At 36.0% G+C, this 20,244-nt stretch overlaps 1 protein-coding gene across 2 annotated transcripts in view; it reads right to left on the bottom strand.

Moving 5' to 3' along the window:
* LOC18097277 (UPF0481 protein At3g47200) overlaps positions 1 to 20,123 on the bottom strand; it is a 79,487-nt gene extending 59,364 nt beyond the window's left edge. The window contains exons 1-2 of one of the 2 annotated variants that reach the window (XM_052451308.1): positions 19,981 to 20,123; positions 19,222 to 19,455 (exon numbers count right to left, since the gene is read on the bottom strand). In XM_052451308.1, the coding sequence (XP_052307268.1) occupies positions 19,222 to 19,431 (210 nt within the window). In that variant the 5' untranslated portion in view covers positions 19,432 to 19,455; positions 19,981 to 20,123. The remainder of the gene's footprint in view (positions 1 to 19,221; positions 19,456 to 19,980) is intronic. The other variant, XM_052451309.1, reaches the window with a different exon arrangement.
* Positions 20,124 to 20,244: the final 121 nt, after the last annotated feature.

The raw sequence follows: 20,244 nt of genomic DNA, 5'->3' as shown, positions 1-20,244 counted from the left end.
TCCTAAGAATCCAATTTGATACTCATAAATAATAAGAGTGATTTGAAAGATCATTTATCATCATTGTTAGTTGTTTGGTTTAAATTTTTCTTTTTTCTATTTTATTTATTGACAAATTGGTCCTTATTTGAGATTTCATGTTCTTATATTACATTTTAGTATTTAAAATCAAACGTTTTGGGCAATTAGGTCTCTATGAAACATGGAGCGTGATCAATACAATGCAAAAGATGCTCTATCCTTTCCATTTGGGAACAAGATTGATTAGAGAGAGATTTAATTTAAAGATAAATCATCAAGTAGAATCCAAATAAAGCAATGCAATTTCTCATTTAATCCGGGAAAGTTTTACAATTAAGCCCTCTCTCCTCTAATCCTTCGAGCCAATTGGATATCCTTAGGCATAATAGTTTCCCTCTTAGCATGAATAGCACACAAGTTGGTATCCTCAAACAACCCAACAAGATACGCCTCTGCTGCCTCCTGAAAGGCAGCCACTGCGCTGCTTTGGAACCTCAAATCCCAAAAAAAGAAAGAATAAATAAATTATATGCATTATAACCACGGTTTTCAAGTATCATTCGCACACATTCTTAGTTATTAACATTATAGTTACTAAACATCATTCATATAACCTTGGTCACCCTTATCACAGTGCCAAGTATCAATTTATGCCCTTAGCCATCCTCATCATGATGGTAAGTATAATTGTAATGTATCCTTAGCTACCAACACTATGGTGACCAATTATCTATCATTTCTCCTTAAATCTCCAAGTCATTGTGTATACCCAATCTATACAATGGTATGTAAGATAATTACGTCTATTCTAAAGTTATTATGACTAATTCCATACCTATCAATGTAAGGTAATTGTATTCATCCTAATAATAATATAATTAATTTGATACATAACAATGCACGCAAGATACTCATATTTGTTCAAACATTATCCTAACTAATAGATGTATATTGTTGTACACAAGATACTCTTATTCATTCCAATAATATCATCACAAGTTTGATACATGTAAATCTACATAAGGTACTCATATCTAGGGGTGAGTAAAAAAACTGAAAAACCGAGAAAACAAAAAAAAATAACCAAAAAAACCGAACTGTGAAAAAAACCGATTAAAATTTTTAAAAAACCGATCGATTTGGTTCAGTTTTGGTTTTATATCCTTGAAACCGAAAAAACCAAACTGAACCCAAACCAGAAAAACCGAGCCAAACAAAAAAAACCGGTTTTTGTTCTAAAATAACCAAACCGAAACCGGTCGGTTCAAACCGGTTTTGGTTTTGTTTTTTGATAAAAACCAAACCGAAAATGATCACCCCTACTCATATCCATTTTAATTATATCATAACTAGTCGATGCACATCCAAGTATGCAAGGTACTCTTATTCATTCCAATATTATCAAAGCAATAAAACAATAAATTCTGAAATTTATCAATAAGTTTACACAATTTAAAAAGACAAGGTGCGATGCACCTACCTAGAGTATGTGCACGTGTTGCCACTTCATGCAATTGTTCAATCCCCATAGCTTCCCCTATACTACCAGGGATGTAGTTTTTATCAACAATACAACTAACATCATAACTTCATTTAATTCTCATTTAACTAGTATTCTCAAACTAATCACAAGGAATTCCCTTAGAATCTCATACTCTTACCCATTTTTATGTTCATATTTATTTTTATAATTTTGTTATTAAAACCATCACTTAACAACAATTTCAAGCAGAGATTAAAAATTGTCTAATTCCGATCAATTTAGCTTAACCAACTCAGAACACTATCTAGTGGTTTAATCATAACTAAAACTGTAAAAACTCAGTTTTGGACGTGATTTATCTCTATGAAAGGCTAAAACATAGAAATACAATTTTTATGAAGAAACCAACTCCAAATTATTTTGTTTTAAGGCTCAAAATCAACAATCACAATAGCCTTTTTTTTATAGCTAAACTTTTAAACAACGAGGATTTTCATCCCTTGAAAATTCTTTACAACTTCCAATTTATTTTCATGCATAAACAACATTATCTAAGGTCATTTGACATCATTAAATCACAAATTTAAACCAATTCTAAAACAAAACATTCATACAATTTCCCTACCTCTATAATATAGCAAGATTAGGTCAAAATAAGGAAACTCATCCCTTTGGAATTTCTCCTAATTTTTTTTACACACACTACATATGTTATTATCATTGTTTAGCATTATTAATACAATAAAACAATGAACCATTCATTTTCTTTCACTTTCTCCTTGTATAATTAAACATATGCGACAAACCTTAACAATTAATATTCTTACATCATTAATGATAATCTTCATTAACTAATTAATTTGTCAAAAATATACTTATGGCCAACCTTAAATATGTTTTATTTTCCAAATTTCTTTCATTTCAATTTCTTCATGGCTCCATCCCATTCATATCCACACAACCAATAAGTTAGCCTTTTATTCAATTAACATGTTCATATAGTAATGTTCCTTTCTATTCTTACACCATAATCATTCTTCCCCTCATATAAAGAATACACATTTAATCTATAACAACATTAATAGCAATAACATATTTTACTATTACATCTTCCATAAACCCTAACAACCACACAATTCTAATTTCATCAAAACATGTTTTTAATCAAGTTTTCTAAATTTTGCCAAAACTAGCAATAGATTCAAAACGCAATAAGTCATCAACCTCTGATTATTGTTTTACACACAACGGTCAAACTATATATCATAGAGTTGTGCAAAATATATCTCAAAATCAAAATGATCCAACAGTTGGATCTCCCTAGATCTGAATAAAACCGAGTTAACCTGAAAATTGACGAGCTACTGTTCAACATTAACGAAACCTTTTCGGAGAGTGTGTTTCCGATCTCCACCATCCAGAATGAAGGCAACATCTAGATGCACCACATATCCAAATATAAACATGATCCAATGGTGGAAGAGAGAGAAATCGGTCGGCGACCAAAACTGCCCTACAGGTGTATTTCCTTTTGTTTTCCAGGAAGTTTACGATGATGATATGTTGAAAGCATTGTGTGCTTTAAAATCCCTCCGGTCCGTTAGTAGTGGGGTGTTAGAGGAATAATATATCCAAAAATCAGCATGATCCAACAGTGGATGCCAGAGATATGGCCACCGAATCATTATTGGCTCCTCCAAATTATGCACTTCTCTTTCTAGTCGAATTTTCTCTATTGTCTCTCACCTTTTTTTTTTGTCTGGGCTGCTGGTTTCTTTGCTATTTTATAGAACCCTTTTCCATTAATTACAATTTATCCCTTAGTTGTGCCTTTATATATTTTATTTTATTTTTCACATAAATTATTTTGTTTATTTCTGCTTAAATCGCTAGTCTTTACTGAACTTCGATTGGGATGAGATCTTTAACCAAGGAAGAAAAACATATTAATAGACTTCATGCAAAATTTCATCACAATCCGATGATTGAATTGAGAGCTCTGCTTTCTAATATAAAATTGATCAGTTCATGACTTTTCGTCAACAATCCAGATTTTCTTATTCAATCTTCACTTAAAATCATATCAATTATAATTTTAAACCTTTAAGTTCATTTTATTATTTTGGAATATATTTGTTTTAAAATTTCCACCTTTATTTGTTTACCGGACTTGTTGTCGCACCCTCCCGAGAGCTCGACGTCGCGGCGACCCGTCCTCGTAGTAGAGATTGATTGTTGGGGTCTTTCTGTTGTGAAAAAGGAGTCGCCACCTAGTATTAAGGTCACTAGGAAACCTAACTGGTCTTTCAGAGATTCTAAGGCAAGGGACTGGTTGCGTAAAGGGAAGGTTTTAGCACCCCTAGTACGCCCTACCTAAGGTAAGCTGCTTGGTGTTTGATTTGCCTTATAACTGTCATGGTGTTGATGTTCTCTAATCCCATCCGTTTCCTAGGATAAGTCTGCTCTGATGAACGAAATCTAGGGTGCTTTAAAAACCTATTTTTGTCTTAATGTTTTGTACTCTCACGGCTCGCAAACCGTGGAGTAAAAAATTTGAAATGTCCTCGATTATAATCAAGGCTTCTTTCAAGGATGTGTGTAGATTTATTATTCCTAGAAAATTATTTTGGATATTTACCACTCCGGGTTTCTTTATCCAAATATTAACAGTGAATAATAACAAATTATCCCCAATAATATTTTGGATATTCGTCCTATAAGGATTTCTTTATCCAAACATTAGTGGTGAATAATAACAAATTATCCCCAATAATATTTTGGATATTCGTCCTTTATGGATTTATTTATCCAAACATTAGTGGTGAATAATAGATGAATTCCCCAAAAATAAGATTTTTATATTTTTTGGAATATTGGCCAATACCCTTTGGAGTTTTACAAACATGTTGTAAAATCCAGAAATGCAAGAAAAATGATTTTTGTTGTGTTTAAGAAATCCATGCGAATACACATTTTTGAAAATTCAAATATTTGTTTTTTAGATAAAAAAAACGTAAAAACAATGTTAGGGTATTGGTCGTATGCATGAAAACAAAACATTTTTTTTAAATAAACATTTTTTTTGTTGACGAAAACCGGGTATTTTAATACCGGATTTGTATCTTTACAGTATAAAAATACAAACCGATATTGACCAAAATACAGTAATAAAATTACAGAAAAATCACAAATTCTTTGAAATAATTTTTGAAGAATTTTTATTTTTTATTATTATTGTTTTTTTTTGGGCTGGACCCAGCTGGGCCCACGTGGCTGGGCTGAACCCAGCAGGCCTCACGTGAACAGTGAAATAACATTCCACTGAATTATTTTTGAAGTGAACAGTGAAATGCAAGGAAATGTACAGCGACGAAGGGGGCAAACCTGGTGGCGGTGGAGAGGAAGTGCTATGTTCCTCGTAGTGTTGGTGTCGCGGCGGCTGGCTGTGACGGTTGTCGGTGGCTGAGGATGACGGTGTGCTTCCGGTGATTGCAGCGGTGGAGGCCGGCATTGGAAGTAAAGGAAGAAATCTGCAGAAATTGGGCGAAAATGCTGGTTTTTTGGCTGACTTTGGACCCGATTTCCCTCCCCCTCAGGTCTTCAACAGAGATTCTATTTATAGGAGGTGTAAGAGGGCCATATTGTCTACATTGGGGAAAATTTTCAGCCCTTGATTCGACTTGAGGAATCCAAACCGTTGGTTCAAAGTGTGCACCTCGAGCTGCCACCTGAAACCCCTTCCAGGCTGTGAACTGCTCGAGGTGGCCACTTAGAGCCACTCAACGGAGCCGTTTCTAAATTTGTCGACCCGACCGGACCATTCTCCGGGATACAGGGGTTTCAGGTGGAGATGTTGGTGCATTTGTTGTCGGATTTGGGGGCCAAACGAGGCAGAAAACACGCCTGGAAGTCGGCCACTCGGGCAGCTTGGTGGGGAAGAAAATGAACAGTAACTGGTTTTTTTTTTTTTTTAAATGCAAAACGGCGCCGTTTTTGATAAAAATAGGGATTTCTTTGCCAATTCTCAATTTAGTCCTCCGACTTTCAGTTTTGTTCAAAATTATTCCCTAATTGACCCTAAAACTTCTGATTTGATGCAATTTAGTCCCGGCATAACTTCATCTTCGGCCCCGGAGTTACGCGCCTTTTGCAATATGGTCCCTGGTCTCGGATTTATGCAATTAAGTCCCTAATTGGCCCTTAAACTTCAATATTTATGCAATTAAGCCCTTGATTTAACCAAATCAACTCTCAAAAATTATAATTTGACCCCAGAACTTTAATTTCTTCCAATTAAAGCCTAAATTGACTTAAAACTCAATTTTCCTTGCAATCAAAACCTCTATAAATTCAAATAAACCTTCAATAAAATCCAATTGAGTCCATAAACATCAAATTTTGGCCCTTTTTCTCTTCAAATTAAATTTTCTCTTCCAACAGGGCTCTCCTCAGTCAAATATATACTGTAAAATCAAATCTTTGTATTTTTAACCTCCTTGACCAATTTTCCGACCATTTTCTGAGCGCTTCTACCTCCTGTTATTTTTCTAACCTCCTTTGGCTTTTTTATTTTTATTTTTTATGGGGACCCAAAAATGGGTTACAACAGATGCCCCCTCTTTATAATGCTTACGGAGCAAGGGTTTTGCGCAGTAAGTTTTATAAAGATAAACCCAAAACGGAACTCCCGAAACTGATCTGGTCGAAGTTTGATTGATCTGAAACTTGTCTTTTACAGCAATCCTCCTTAACCCCCAAAAACTATGATCAAAATTTAGTCATCTTGAGATCCCTTCTGGCCATCTCCTTTGAATTCTCACTTCAGTTTGATCAACATGGAATTCCATCCGAGATCCCTTCTGGCGGTCTCTAAAAAGTCATATTTGTAGTTTGTCCAAACTGAAATCCCATCTGGCGATTTCCCTTAGCCAAAGCTAAAATCGGTATTACGATTGGGTTAACCTGAGATCCCTTCTGGCGACCTCCTTAGCCAAAACCTATATTTATAGCTTACTCACTTTGGAATCCCATCCGGTGATTCAAAACTAAACTCTGTGGGGTTGGGTTAACCTGAGATCTCATCTAGCGATCTCCTTTAACCACAACCAAAATAAAAAAATATATGTGGTCTCATTATGATGGGTGACCTACCCGAGTGGAGAAGGGGAAGAGTGGTCTCATTCTTATGGGTAACCTACCCAAAGGGGAAGAATGGCCTCATTATTATGGGTGACCTACCCAAGTAAAAAAGATGGAGAATGGTCTCATTCTAATGGGTGACCTACCCAGAAACAAAATGATGGTCTCATTGTGATGGGTGACCTACCCAAATGGAAAAGGAAAGAGTGGTCTCATTCTTATGGGTAACCTACCCAGGGGGAAGAATGGCCTCATTATTATGGGTGACCTACCCAAGTAAAAACAAAATGGAGAATGGTCTCATTCTAATGGGTGACCTACCCAGAAACAAAATGATGGTCTCATTGTGATGGGTGACCTACCCAAATGGAAAAAGGAAAGAGTGGTCTCATTCTTATGGGTGACCTACCCAGGGGGAAGAATGGCCTCATTATTATGGGTGACCTACCCAAGTAAAAAAAATGGAGAATGGTCTCATTCTAATGGGTGACCTACCCAGAAAAAAATGATGGTCTCATTATGATGGGTGACCTACCCAAGTTGAAAAGGAAAGAGTGGTCTCATTCTTATGGGTGACCTACCTAGGGGGAAGAATGGCCTCATTATTATGGGTGACCTACCCAAGTAAAAAAAAAGATGGAGAATGGTCTCATTCTAATAGGTGACCTACCCAGAAACAAAATGATGGTCTCATTGTGATGGGTGACTTACCCAGAAAAATGTTGGTCTCATTGTAATGGGTGACCTACCCAAAGATAAATGTTGGTCTCATTGTAATGGGTGACCTACCCAAAGATAAAAGAAAAAAGCGGTCTCATTGTAATGGGTGACCTACCCAAAAAAAAAATAATGATGGTCTCATTATGATGGGTGACCTACCCAAGTGGAAAAGGAAAGAGTGGTCTCATTCTTATGGGTGACCTACCCATGGGGAGGATAGAAAAAATGTGAAGTGGTCTCATTGTTATGGGTGACCTACCCAAGTGGAGGATAGAAAAAATATGAAGTGGTCGTGTTGTAATGGGTGACCTACCCAGGTGGAAAGAATGTGAAGTGTGGTCTCATTATAATGGGTGACCTACCCAAGATAAAGAAAAGAACAGTCTCATTGTAATGGGTGACCTACCCAGGTGGAAGAATGGTCTCATTGTAATGGGTGACCGACCCAGATAAAAAAAACATGGGGAATTGGTCGTATTGTAATGGGTGACCCACCCAGATAAAAAAAACATGGGGAATTGGTCGTATTGTAATGGGTGACCCACCCAGATAAAAAAAACATGGGGAATTGGTCGTATTGTAATGGGTGACCTACCCAGAAAAATGTTGACAATGGCTCAAAGGCGCATTTGAAAGGAGGTAGGGTTAGAAAACACACTACCTAAGAAGTGAGGGCTCAAAGGCGCGCTCAAAAGGAGGTAGGGTTAGAAAACACACTACCTGAATGGTGGTGGCTCAAAGGCACACTCGGAATGAGGTAGGGTTAGAAAACGCACTACCTAAGAAGTGAGGGCTCAAATGCACGCTCAAAATGAGGTAGGGTTAGAAAACGCACTACCTGAGAAATGGTGATGAAACACCGATCTGACACATGTTGAAAGCAATGCATTATGGTCAATATGCATGTATGTTTTTGTTACCTATCTTGGAAACATAGGTCCCCCTTTCATCGTAAACTTCTTCGAGCTCTTGTTTCAACCTTTTCTCATGAACCGAAATATAACATATCCTCTTAATGAAGAGATCTCTGGTTTCTTATGGGGCCCTTTCTTGCTTCATTGAGTATTGTGCTTTATTATTATTTCAAAAAGAAAACTCAAAAGATTTGGTTTTGTTCATGAAAACTGAAACTTTCAATGTAATTGGGAAATCTCATAAAAGATGCTTTTTAGAAGTTTTTATGATATACCCATTTGGGCTTTGGTTCACTATGGACCCCTATGTGCACTTCGTACACTCCTTGGCCCCAGTGTGGTGTGCAAAAACATGTCAAGTTTTTATTTGGTTTGATTCTCTCCAATTGATGGAGTCATCTCCTTAGTCATGCATTAAAACAGTTCTTTTAAGTAAAAGATTTCAAATGCTATAAGATCATACGTTTTATGAAAAAAAAAGTTCTTTACAAAGAGAATTCATGGCTGAACCTTTTTTTTTATTATTATTTTTTTTTATTGATCGGGAAGCATAGTATTTCTTTATAGAGTCAGCCTTCACAGATTTAACTAGATCTTCTCCATCCATTCTAGATAACAAATAAAGCTCCTTTCAAGAATGTTTTCTTTAACACGTAAGGGCCCTCCTTGTTTGGCGCCCTTTTACTTTGATCCTCTTCTGGTAAAGGCTATGTTCAGTACAAAATATCCTTCATGGAATCCTCAAGGTCGGACCTTCTTATCATATGATTAGGCCATCTTTGATGATGACAGATTGCAGCTAATCTCTTTTCACTGATCATATTCAACTATTCATATCTAACTTTTACCCATTCCACCGTTTCTAAATTCAGAGTCTACCAAAACTCTTACTGAGGGGTTTTCCACTTTTAAAGGCATAACCGCCTCCATTCCATATACCAACGTGTACGGGGTGGCTCCTGTCGAGGTTCGGACTACGGTGCGATACGCATGAAGGGCAAATGGCAACATCTCATGCCAATCCTTATAGGTGACTACCATCTTCTGAATAATCTTTCTGACATTCTTGTTAACGACTTCTACCGCACCATTCATCTTTGGTCTATACGGCGAAGAGTTGGAACGCTTGATTTTCCATTTAGCGTAGAGTTTTATTATCATCTTGCCAATTGAATTTCTGGGCATTATCAATTATAATCTTTTTCTAGTGGACCATACTGACAAATCAAATCTCTCTCAATAAATTTCTTCATCACTTTTTGCCTCTACGTCATCCAAACATCTCAACAAAGTTCTGTAAGATGATTTCTTATACAAAGTTTCCTCATCAAGATTGAAATCCATTGCCAACATTCTCAAAGTCTTCTTGTTGATTTTGGATGCCCCCATGGGATATGTCTGGTTTTTTGGATGAAATTCTTGATATCATAGTACCAAGGGTTTCCATCTATTTCCCTCTCAACTGAGCAACCATGAGATGGGTTATTTCTGATATCAATGTGTACCGGTTGTACCTTGTGCCCAAAGTCTATTCTAGCCATGGAAGTTAATGTGACCAAAGTATCAACAAAATGTTTTCCTTCCATTCCTAAATGGGTGAACTTTATCTCCTCAACTTCTCTAGCCAATTTAGATAGGTATTCTTGGTAAGGTCCCAACTTCTCGTCCTTGGTTTGCCTTTTTCCTTTCACTTGGCAAATAATCAAAATTGGTGATTTAGCATGGTCAGCTAGGTGATCGGCAATGACATTCATGGCTTTCCTTATCATATATACTATGTTGTACTCAACTAGTATAACTTGCCATTTGCAAATTGGCTTGATAGATAGGGGTGAATTTAGTAGGTACTGCTTGATTTTCTCGAAAGCTTCTTCACACTCTTATTCCACATTCCAAGATTCTTCTTCCTTAACAATTGAAGATGGGGTCATAAGTCATGGTTAATTGGGATATCAATCGAGCAATGTAATTCAACCTTCCCAAGAACCTTCTTACATCCTTCTCATCATTAGGAGTTGGCATAGATTGAATAACCTTTACTTAACCAAGGTCCACTTCTATCCTTTTTTCACTCATCATAAATCCCAACAACTTCCCAGATTTCACCCCGAATGAACACCTTGTGTGGTCAAGCCTCAACTTATACTTCTTTGGTCTTTCAGGACAAGTCCTTCAACATTTGGATATGATTCTCTCCTTCTCTAGGTTTAGCAATCATGTCATCCACGTATACTTCAATGTCTTTGTGCATTATGTCATGAAATAGAGTTACCATGGCCCTTTGGCAGGTGGCCCTAACATTCTTCAACCCAAATGGCATGACCTTGTAACAAAGGTTCCCCATGGTGTTGTCTTTTTCTTATCCTCTTACGCCATTTTTATCTGATTGTAGCCCGGAAATCCATCAAAATATGTGGAGTTATATGCTGCATTGTCAACTAACATCTCTATGCGTGGTAGATGGAAAATTGTCTTTCGGGCTACCACTATGTTGGACACCCATTGCAGGTATTTGACAACCTCTAGAAAACCAGCATTCCACTGTTTTTTTGATTTTTGCATTCACTTTGATTAAAACCTCCGGATGAGTTCTCCTCAACTTTTGCTTAAATGGTTTGCATCCTTCTACCAATGGTACCCTATGTACTACGATATCAGTATCCAAAGTAGGCATATCCTCGTAGGACTAGGTAAAGAAATCTACATAATCTCGGAGTAATACAATCAACTCTTTCCTTTCTTTAGGAGTGATCATGGTCCATATCTTTAATTTTTCTCTTATTTTTTTATTTCCCGTATCTATGGTTTCAAGTTCCTCTCTAGCGGGTTTCCAAGCTTGTTCATGTTGTCCTATTTTCATCCACTTCTTCCTCTTCTATAGCTACTATGTTTTCTTAAGTTTGGCCATTCATTCTCAGTGTAAAGTGTAGATGTTTGTTTCGAAAGATCCGATTTGAAAACGGAAAGTGATGTGTAAAAACATCAAGATGAACCTTTGAAAATGCATGATCTCATTAAAAGAAAAAAATTGTCTCAAAACATTTGCTTGAGCAAACTGATTAGGTGCGCAACATCATTCCAAACTCCATCAAGCTTTCTTTGGTACTGAGCTTTTGGGTTTAACCTTTCTTCATTTTCCATCCTTTTCTTTGTCGAGTGTTGTGGATTCTAGAAGGGGTATCTATGTTTCTAGGTCTGATGCGTGCATAGATGTATAAAAAAATGCATGACATAATGCATGATTGTCATAAGAATGCTTTGTATATTGGGTATGGATGCAGCCTTCTAGTGAACGAATAACAGCCACCACCTTATAAACATAGGCTCTCTTGTCACATTGCTAGGAGTACTGCCTTTCAAGTCGTTTACTTGAATCATGTTCACCAAGAGACAGATTTTGCATAAGAAGATGGGTCAACGCCCTTTTCATTAATGCTTGATAAGTTTATTTCCTTTCCTCCACAAACTCTCTAGCCAAACGTAAAAAGGCAAAACCGCGATTCTCAATCTTCCCTAGAAAGGCATCGGTTTTAGCTAGGCTTCGGCGATAGCGAATGATGTCCCTTCCCACTTTTCATGCATGTATTCTAATAATCCGAGTATGTGCAACAACTTCGTCCATTTGCTCATCCATCTTGGTCAGCTTTTCTATGAGCAACATATTGGTTTTGTTTAAAGCAGCATTGTTAGCGTCGATTTGATCCTTGTATTTTTCCATTTCTGCTAGCTTATTGTCCAAATACTTTTTATCCTTTTCACGCTTCTTGTCAAGTTTTTATCCTCACAACTCTTTATCTCATTCTTCTTAACCGCTAATTCCGCTTTAATAGCCTTAAAACCTTTCCTTTTACTCTTCCTTTACAATCTCCATCAAACGGTTTTCCAACTCTATATATTTCTTATTCAAATCCTCATACTTCCTAATCCTATCCATCAGTTCGAATTGAACTTGTGCAAATTTTTCTTGGGTATATTTTGTGCTTCCTTGGCAATCTTTAAAGTCAACCTCCATTGCTTCAAGTTCAAAGCAACTTTGCATCCAATCCAAACTAATCCCTCCTAGCTCCTTCTCACTTCTTTCCTAGCAATCTTCTCTTCACTTAGCTTTAACTCAAGCTTTGTTATTCTCGCATCTCTAGATTGTGTTTGTTCATCTAGAAATGCTCTTCTTTTATCTTCTTCCAGCAATCATTTCTTCCAACATTGCCTTGTCTTCTCAACTCCTCTTCATTATTGTCCCTTTTTCTCTTGATAGGCTCTTCTATAATTTGGGGAGATTTGACTCCTACACAAGGCATGGCTGAAGCAGCTAAGTCTCTCGATCTTGCATATCCTTCACTTGCACTTGGATCCTTTAAACCTTCTATCTCAACCAAAACCATATGCTTCCAATCTTGTGTGATGATCTCCACAACTTCTTGTGCGATGGGATCTTTGAACAAACCAAAGAATTAAGCAATTCCTATAGTCCTTGGAACAAACTGCATGCCCCCAAGTTGCCTTACCACAAGGGCAGGAGCATAACTTACATAACCTGTGATCCCTACCAAAGGCACCCAACATCTCTGTCCACAACTCATTAGGACTTTCACTGTCGTTACCCATGAGGCTCTCCACTTGAAATCACTATTAGGTCAACTATGCCCAAGGCAATCAATCTCTCTTTTTCTAATCCTGACTTCTTTTCCAGTTCAATTTATAGCATCCTCCATTTCAGTCCGGTAGCATTCTTTTCCAAAAACTTTTCCAAGTTGGAGATTCTGAGCAGTTTTGACAGTTCGGGGATGATCTCTTCAGATCTCAAAGGCAAATAAATCCGATACAAATTGTTCAAAAACTTAGTCAACATCCCATATTCCTCCATAGTGGGACATAAGTCTATGCTTCCAAAAGAAAAACACCGGTAGTCTGGATCCCAAAAATGAATTATGGCTCGCACAGCTGTAATATTTCCTAAAAAATGTCTATATTTCCTAAAAATGCATCCTTATCCACATTCTGAGAGTGAGTCATTAACTTGGTCACCTCATTCATAATGCAATTCAGGTTCTTGATTGGTGACAGCTTCTTAGCATCGCTTCTAAGGCAGTCTCCTTCAGTCAATTGTGACATTTCAGAATTTTTTTTTTTCATATTCTATGATGGAAAATTATGGTGGCCATTTCATTCACAAGTCCTGGGATTCAAAATGCCTTAGGTTTAGACTTGTTTTGATGCAAAAGATATTATGGAGCATACAACCTTAAGGATAGGTTCTAGTTCCTTTACGTGGGACATAGGGTAGGTTTACTACTTGGTCTCTAAAAAAGGGTCTCTTGTTGTCCCAGTGATCGCCCTCGTAAAGGCAATATGGGGGTTCAGCAGATAGTGGGATGGCACATGTACCAATCACTATCAGTCTAAACACTCAGCATAGAGTTGGGGTTTACACAAACTTAAACCTTGACTCAAGTCATAAGGCAAGCTGCTAGTCCCCCACCTAACTTAAAGTTTAATGTGTGTGCTCTCGACAAGATAGTAATAAAACAAGTGATGCATGATAGGCTCTGCAATAAAATCTATATCCATATATGATATACCATGCATGATAGGATGTAAAGATGCATGCTAAAGCTTTTAAACAAAGTATCATTCATAGTAAAAAAAACAACACATGGCATAACAACAAAAAACAATTACCAAGATTAGTCCAAGGGTCCCCAGTGGAGTCGCCATCCTGTCGCACCCTCCCGAGAGCTCGACGTCGCGGCGACCCGTCCTCGTAGCAGAGATTGATTGTTGGGGTCTTTCTGTTGTGAAAAAGGAGTCGCCACCTAGTATTAAGGTCACTAGGAAACCTAACTGGTCTTTCAGAGATTCTAAGGCAAGGGACTGGTTGCGTAAAGGGAAGGTTTTAGCACCCCTAGTACGCCCTACCTAAGGTAAGCTGCTTGGTGTTTGATTTGCCTTATAACTGTCATGGTGTTGATGTTCTCTAATCCCATCCGTTTCCTAGGATAAGTCTGCTCTGATGAACGAAATCTAGGGTGCTTTAAAAACCTATTTTTGTCTTAATGTTTTGTACTCTCACGGCTCGCAAACCGTGGAGTAAAAAATTTGAAATGTCCTCGATTATAATTAAGGCTTCTTTCAAGGATGTGTGTAGATTTATTATTCCTAGAAAATTATTTTGGATATTTACCACTCCGGGTTTCTTTATCCAATTATTAACAGTGAATAATAACAAATTATCCCCAATAATATTTTGGATATTCGTCCTATAAGGATTTCTTTATCCAAACATTAGTGGTGAATAATAACAAATTATCCCCAATAATATTTTGGATATTCGTCCTTTATGGATTTATTTATCCAAACATTAGTGGTGAATAATAGATGAATTCCCCAAAAATAAGATTTTTATATTTTTTGAAATATTGGCCAATACCCTTTGGAGTTTTACAAACATGTTGTAAAATCCAGAAATGCAAGAAAAATGATTTTTGTTGTGTTTAAGAAATCCATGCGAATACACATTTTTGAAAATTCAAATATTTGTTTTTTAGATAAAAAAAACGTAAAAACAATGTTAGGGTATTGGCCGTATGCATGAAAACAAAACATTTTTTTTAAATAAACATTTTTTTTGTTGACGAAAACCGGGTATTTTAATACCGGATTTGTATCTTTACAGTATAAAAATACAAACCGATATTGACCAAAATACAGTAATAAAATTACAGAAAAATCACAAATTCTTTGAAATAATTTTTGAAGAATTTTTATTTTTTATTATTATTGTTTTTTTTTGGGCTGGACCCAGCTGGGCCCACGTGGCTGGGCTGAACCCAGCAGCCTCACGTGAACAGTGAAATAACATTCCACTGAATTATTTTTGAAGTGAACAGTGAAATAGCATTTCACTGTTCAAGTGAATTATATTTCACTTGAACAGTGAAATGCAAGGAAATGTACAGCGACGAAGGGGGCAAACCTGGTGGCGGTGGAGAGGAAGTGCTATGTTCCTCGTAGTGTTGGTGTCGCGGCGGCTGGCTGTGACGGTTGTCGGTGGCTGAGGATGACGGTGTGCTTCCGGTGATTGCAGCGGTGGAGGCCGGCATTGGAAGTAAAGGAAGAAATCTGCAGAAATTGGGCGAAAATGCTGGTTTTTTGGCTGACTTTGGACCCGATTTCCCTCCCCCTCAGGTCTTCAACAGAGATTCTATTTATAGGAGGTGTAAGAGGGCCATATTGTCTACATTGGGGAAAATTTTCAGCCCTTGATTCGACTTGAGGAATCCAAACCGTTGGTTCAAAGTGTGCACCTCGAGCTGCCACCTGAAACCCCTTCCAGGCTGTGAACTGCTCGAGGTGGCCACTTAGAGCCACTCAACGGAGCCGTTTCTAAATTTGTCGACCCGACCGGACCATTCTCCGGGATACAGGGGTTTCAGGTGGAGATGTTGGTGCATTTGTTGTCGGATTTGGGGGCCAAACGAGGCAGAAAACACGCCTGGAAGTCGGCCACTCGGGCAGCTTGGTGGGGAAGAAAATGAACAGTAACTGGTTCTTTTTTTTTTTAAATGCAAAACGGCGCCGTTTTTGATAAAAATAGGGATTTCTTTGCCAATTCTCAATTTAGTCCTCCGACTTTCAGTTTTGTTCAAAATTATTCCCTAATTGACCCTAAAACTTCTGATTTGATGCAATTTAGTCCCGGCATAACTTCATCTTCGGCCCCGGAGTTACGCGCCTTTTGCAATATGGTCCCTGGTCTCGGATTTATGCAATTAAGTCCCTAATTGGCCCTTAAACTTCAATATTTATGCAATTAAGCCCTTGATTTAACCAAATCAACTCTCAAAAATTATAATTTGACCCCAGAACTTTTATTTCTTCCAATTAAAGCCTAAATTGACTTAAAACTCAATTTTCCTTGCAATCAAAACCTCTATAAATTCAAATAAACCTTCAATAAAATCCAATTGAGTCCATAAACATCAAATTTTGGCCCTTTTTCTCTTCAAATTAAATTTTCTCTTCCAACAGGGCTCTCCTCAGTCAAATATATACTGTAAAATCAAATCTTTGTATTTTTAACCTCCTTGACCAATTTTCCGACCATTTTCTGAGCGCTTCTACCTCCTGTTATTTTTCTAACCTCCTTTGGCTTTTTTATTTTTATTTTTTATGGGGACCCAAAAATGGGTTACAACACTTGTTACCGTTTCAAAGTAACGTCACTGATTTTTAATCGGTGCTTGCACCTTTAGTCCTACCCTTTTCATTGCACTATCCTTCATTATAATTTATTCTTTATTACCTCACTTATTCCTTAGAAACATTTCATCATTTTCCTCATTATTTTATCCATCAAAACACGTTACCAATTTCTCTGTCCTTATGAATTCTAAACCAAAATTTATTTTTATGGAGGTCATCCCCTCCATTATATATTATTATTTATCTATTATTTCTTATCTTGGTTTTCATCACTCATTGAGATCATATCACTTTCAGTCTTATGTTTACATGAGAGTTTACACATCCGCATATTTAAATTATAAATTTCTACGGTTTCACAATGGTAGTCGTTTGTTTTCTTTTTTTCTCTCTCTCTCTCTCCTCTAACATATAAAGTATATCATCATCCTCTTTCTTTCTTTCTTTCAATTTCAGTCCTCGTTCTTTAAATTTTTTATTTCGTTCTTATTCCTTTTAGAAAAGTTTTTGTTTTTTCAATTTTGTCCCCATTCTTTTAATTTTTTATTTTATTCTTATTCCTTTTATAGTTCTAGTCCTTATTCCTTTTATTTCTTATTTTTTTCCTATTCCTTTTATAGATATATATATTTTTTAAATTGAGTCCTTCAATTATAATTTCTCATATGTTTTGTTTTTAATTTTAGTTTTCATTCTTTTAATTCCTTATTTTGTTCTTATTCCTTTTATAGAATTGTTTTTTTTTTCAATTTAGTTCTTCAATTATGATTTCTCATATGTTTTGTTTTTCATTTTGGTCCTTATTTTTTTTTATTTTTAATAGTTTTTCTTTGCCATTTTATTGAATTTTTTTTCTTTCAATTTCATCTTTTAATCAAAGTTTTAATTGTTTTATTTTTTACAGTTAAACCCTCATTCTTTTGATTTTTTCTTCTGTTAAAGCTATTTTCTAATTCAATTTAACCCTCCAATTAAAATTTTTTATTTTCCCTCTAATTAATGTTCTTTTTTCACCCTTATTTTTTTAGATCCTTTTGTGTAATTTTTTTTTCTGGTTTATTTTTTGACATTTAATTTGTCATGTGATCTTATCGTTCTGCATTTGTGTTTTTTTTTTTAAATATTGGTTTTGTAATCTCTTTCAATTTCTTTTCATTGAGTTTATCCCGATCTCATGACGTAGATCACCGATTTTACATGTCATTTTTTAATATAAGTTTTTTTTAGAATTGTTTTGTTTGTGTTTGATTTTTCAAGATATTATTTCAATTCATCTGTAATTATTTTTTTTGTTTTATACAAGTGAACTTTATTTTTCAAAATAAAAAAAATAATTTTTAAATAATATTCTTAATTTGTTGGGTTTTGTATAATATTTTTTTTTAGCGTGAGTTTATTCAATCATTTTTGTTTATATTTATTTTTTAGATCATGAGATTTTTAGATTATACTTTTATTGATTTAAATATTAGGTGAAGCATGCGCGGAGAAGGCATAGAATAAAACAATTTCAGTTTCCAAGAGACAATCAGAACAAATTATATAGTCTTGGTTGCTTGGAATTTCTACTGAAACAACTTTGTCATTTGGAAGAACAAAACAAAGAAGAGAACAAGGATTATGGGTACAATTAATGCAACATGCGAATTAATTCATATGAAAGAATTGAAATTGCAGAAGCTAAACCACTTCAAGTATAGGGCAGACGGATTGTATGATAGTCAGAATGAGAAGAATAACAGCTCCTGAGACAGAGACTGCTGCCCATGGGGTATTGAAATAATTTTGCTTTAAATTTGCCTTCCATTTGTTCCATGGCCTTTCGCAGAATGCATTCAGATCTTTAATGAGACCTTCAAAGAAAAAACCATCTGGCGACACTAAATTTTCTATGTTGAGACTGTGAAAGAGTTTTACCACTTCCTCTTTAGATAATAGCCAATTATCTATAATACGATTTTCAACAAGTATTTCCACATCCTTACTGGCACCGAGAAAGAGACCCATCAAACAGATATAGTCACCAACATAACCAGATCCCAGGCCATGGCACTGCTCAAAGGCTTGCATATTCCTGATTATGATTTATGTTCCGTCTTCTAACTGTAATCGTGGAAATTCTAGTCTCCCTTTATTTCTATCGAATTTTATGTCAAGAAGATTTTTGCTTGAGCTCAGCACAAACTTGACCCCTGCTTGGTGGAGCTCCTTTACACTGGGTGCGGTTAGAACCTCAAGTTCCTCATGCTGTTGCTGTTCAGTTGGCCGATGATAAATTGTAAGAAAGTCAACCAAATGTTTCACTTCGGAGAAATCTATTTTCCCCCAATATTCCCCTACTGCCCATGAACCCCATTCATTTGAAAAGAACCAATGAGTAAGCTCAATCAGTGTAGGTTTCGGAGAATTGCCGAGTATAGTGGATAGTCCACACAACTCCTCGAGGATGAAGAACGGGAGCTGATTTTCAAGCAAACAGATATCAACCCTTACATCAAACCACTTGTATGGAGGATAGAAAATGCTGTCTCTGCTACCTCTGAATTCTGTGGACTTCCTGCAATTGTACTTCAGCAAAAACATAATGACGAAGACAGCATCCATTAATATCATTTTTATGAAGTTTTCGCTACTAAACCAATTGGTTTCCTCATAGCAATTACGCAATCTTGTTTCCTTCTCCTTGATCAATTCAATAAAACCCTCCACACTTACCTTGGTCCGGGCAATGAATTCTTGCAGGTACATTCTTTTGTGGTCTTCCATGGCTTTTAGCTTGTCATTACAATGGTGAATTGGGCCTATGGAGACTAATCGAGGTGTGTAGGCCTTTTCGTTCAGCTCGCGTAATCGCTCAGGAACTTTATATATACAACATCTGTCGGAGAAAGCATATGAGATTTGCAGCTCTTCCTTCACGGATTGGATTAATCTATCAATACCAGATTCCATCCTGTGACTGAACTGAGATGATGGCTAGTATTAGAACAAAACAAGCAGATCAAAAAAATTGTTACCACTGAGAAAACAAATTCAATTACGAAACCCTAAAAAGAGATGAAACTTACAGCCTTAAGTTTGCCTTCACTAGCAACAATTTAACCAGTAATATATATATATATATATGCGCGACCACATGAGTGATACAAATTAAGCGATGTGTTAAGTTTCTTTAGTTAAAGTTATTGATAATGTGCCTTGTATAGTTCCACTTTATTTGTATCAAATGATATAAATTAATTATCAAAATAAATCATTATTATATATTGTTTCATATGAAATTTGCTTAATAAGTTTTATATTTGTGAAAAGAATTCTAAGAGTTTGTCGTTAGAAAAAATGATATTTTATCATGACAAAAAAAGTATGATAAAGAAATGTGCAAATAATGTTGATAATTCTTTTCTCTTGAGAAAATTATTTTTCACACAATATTATTTAGAACAAAAAAAAACAAAAAGAACATATCAATCATAAAAAGCCTGTTGTATAGAAACTTACATACTTAAAAGCTCTCGACAACCGGCAGTTTTAGAACTTTTGCTCTGCCTCTAGTGTCCAAAGAGATGTACCAAGAATGGTAGACTCTTCCTCTTTAATATACATTCCAAAATGTTTTATTTCTCCAATGGCAAGCAAAGGATCCTCTTAGATAATAATTAGTTTTATTCTATAATATTAATTATTTGCGAGATCTAGAGTTATAAGCAGTTATATAGAGATTTGTCCCAAACAAAATGTGAAAGATAAGTCTAAATCTGAAAA

Source organism: Populus trichocarpa, chromosome 3, assembly GCF_000002775.5.
Source record: "Populus trichocarpa isolate Nisqually-1 chromosome 3, P.trichocarpa_v4.1, whole genome shotgun sequence".
Lineage (NCBI taxonomy): Eukaryota > Viridiplantae > Streptophyta > Magnoliopsida > Malpighiales > Salicaceae > Populus > Populus trichocarpa.
The sequence above is the reverse complement of the archived record's forward strand: the minus strand, read 5'-3'. Positions and strand labels throughout refer to the sequence as shown.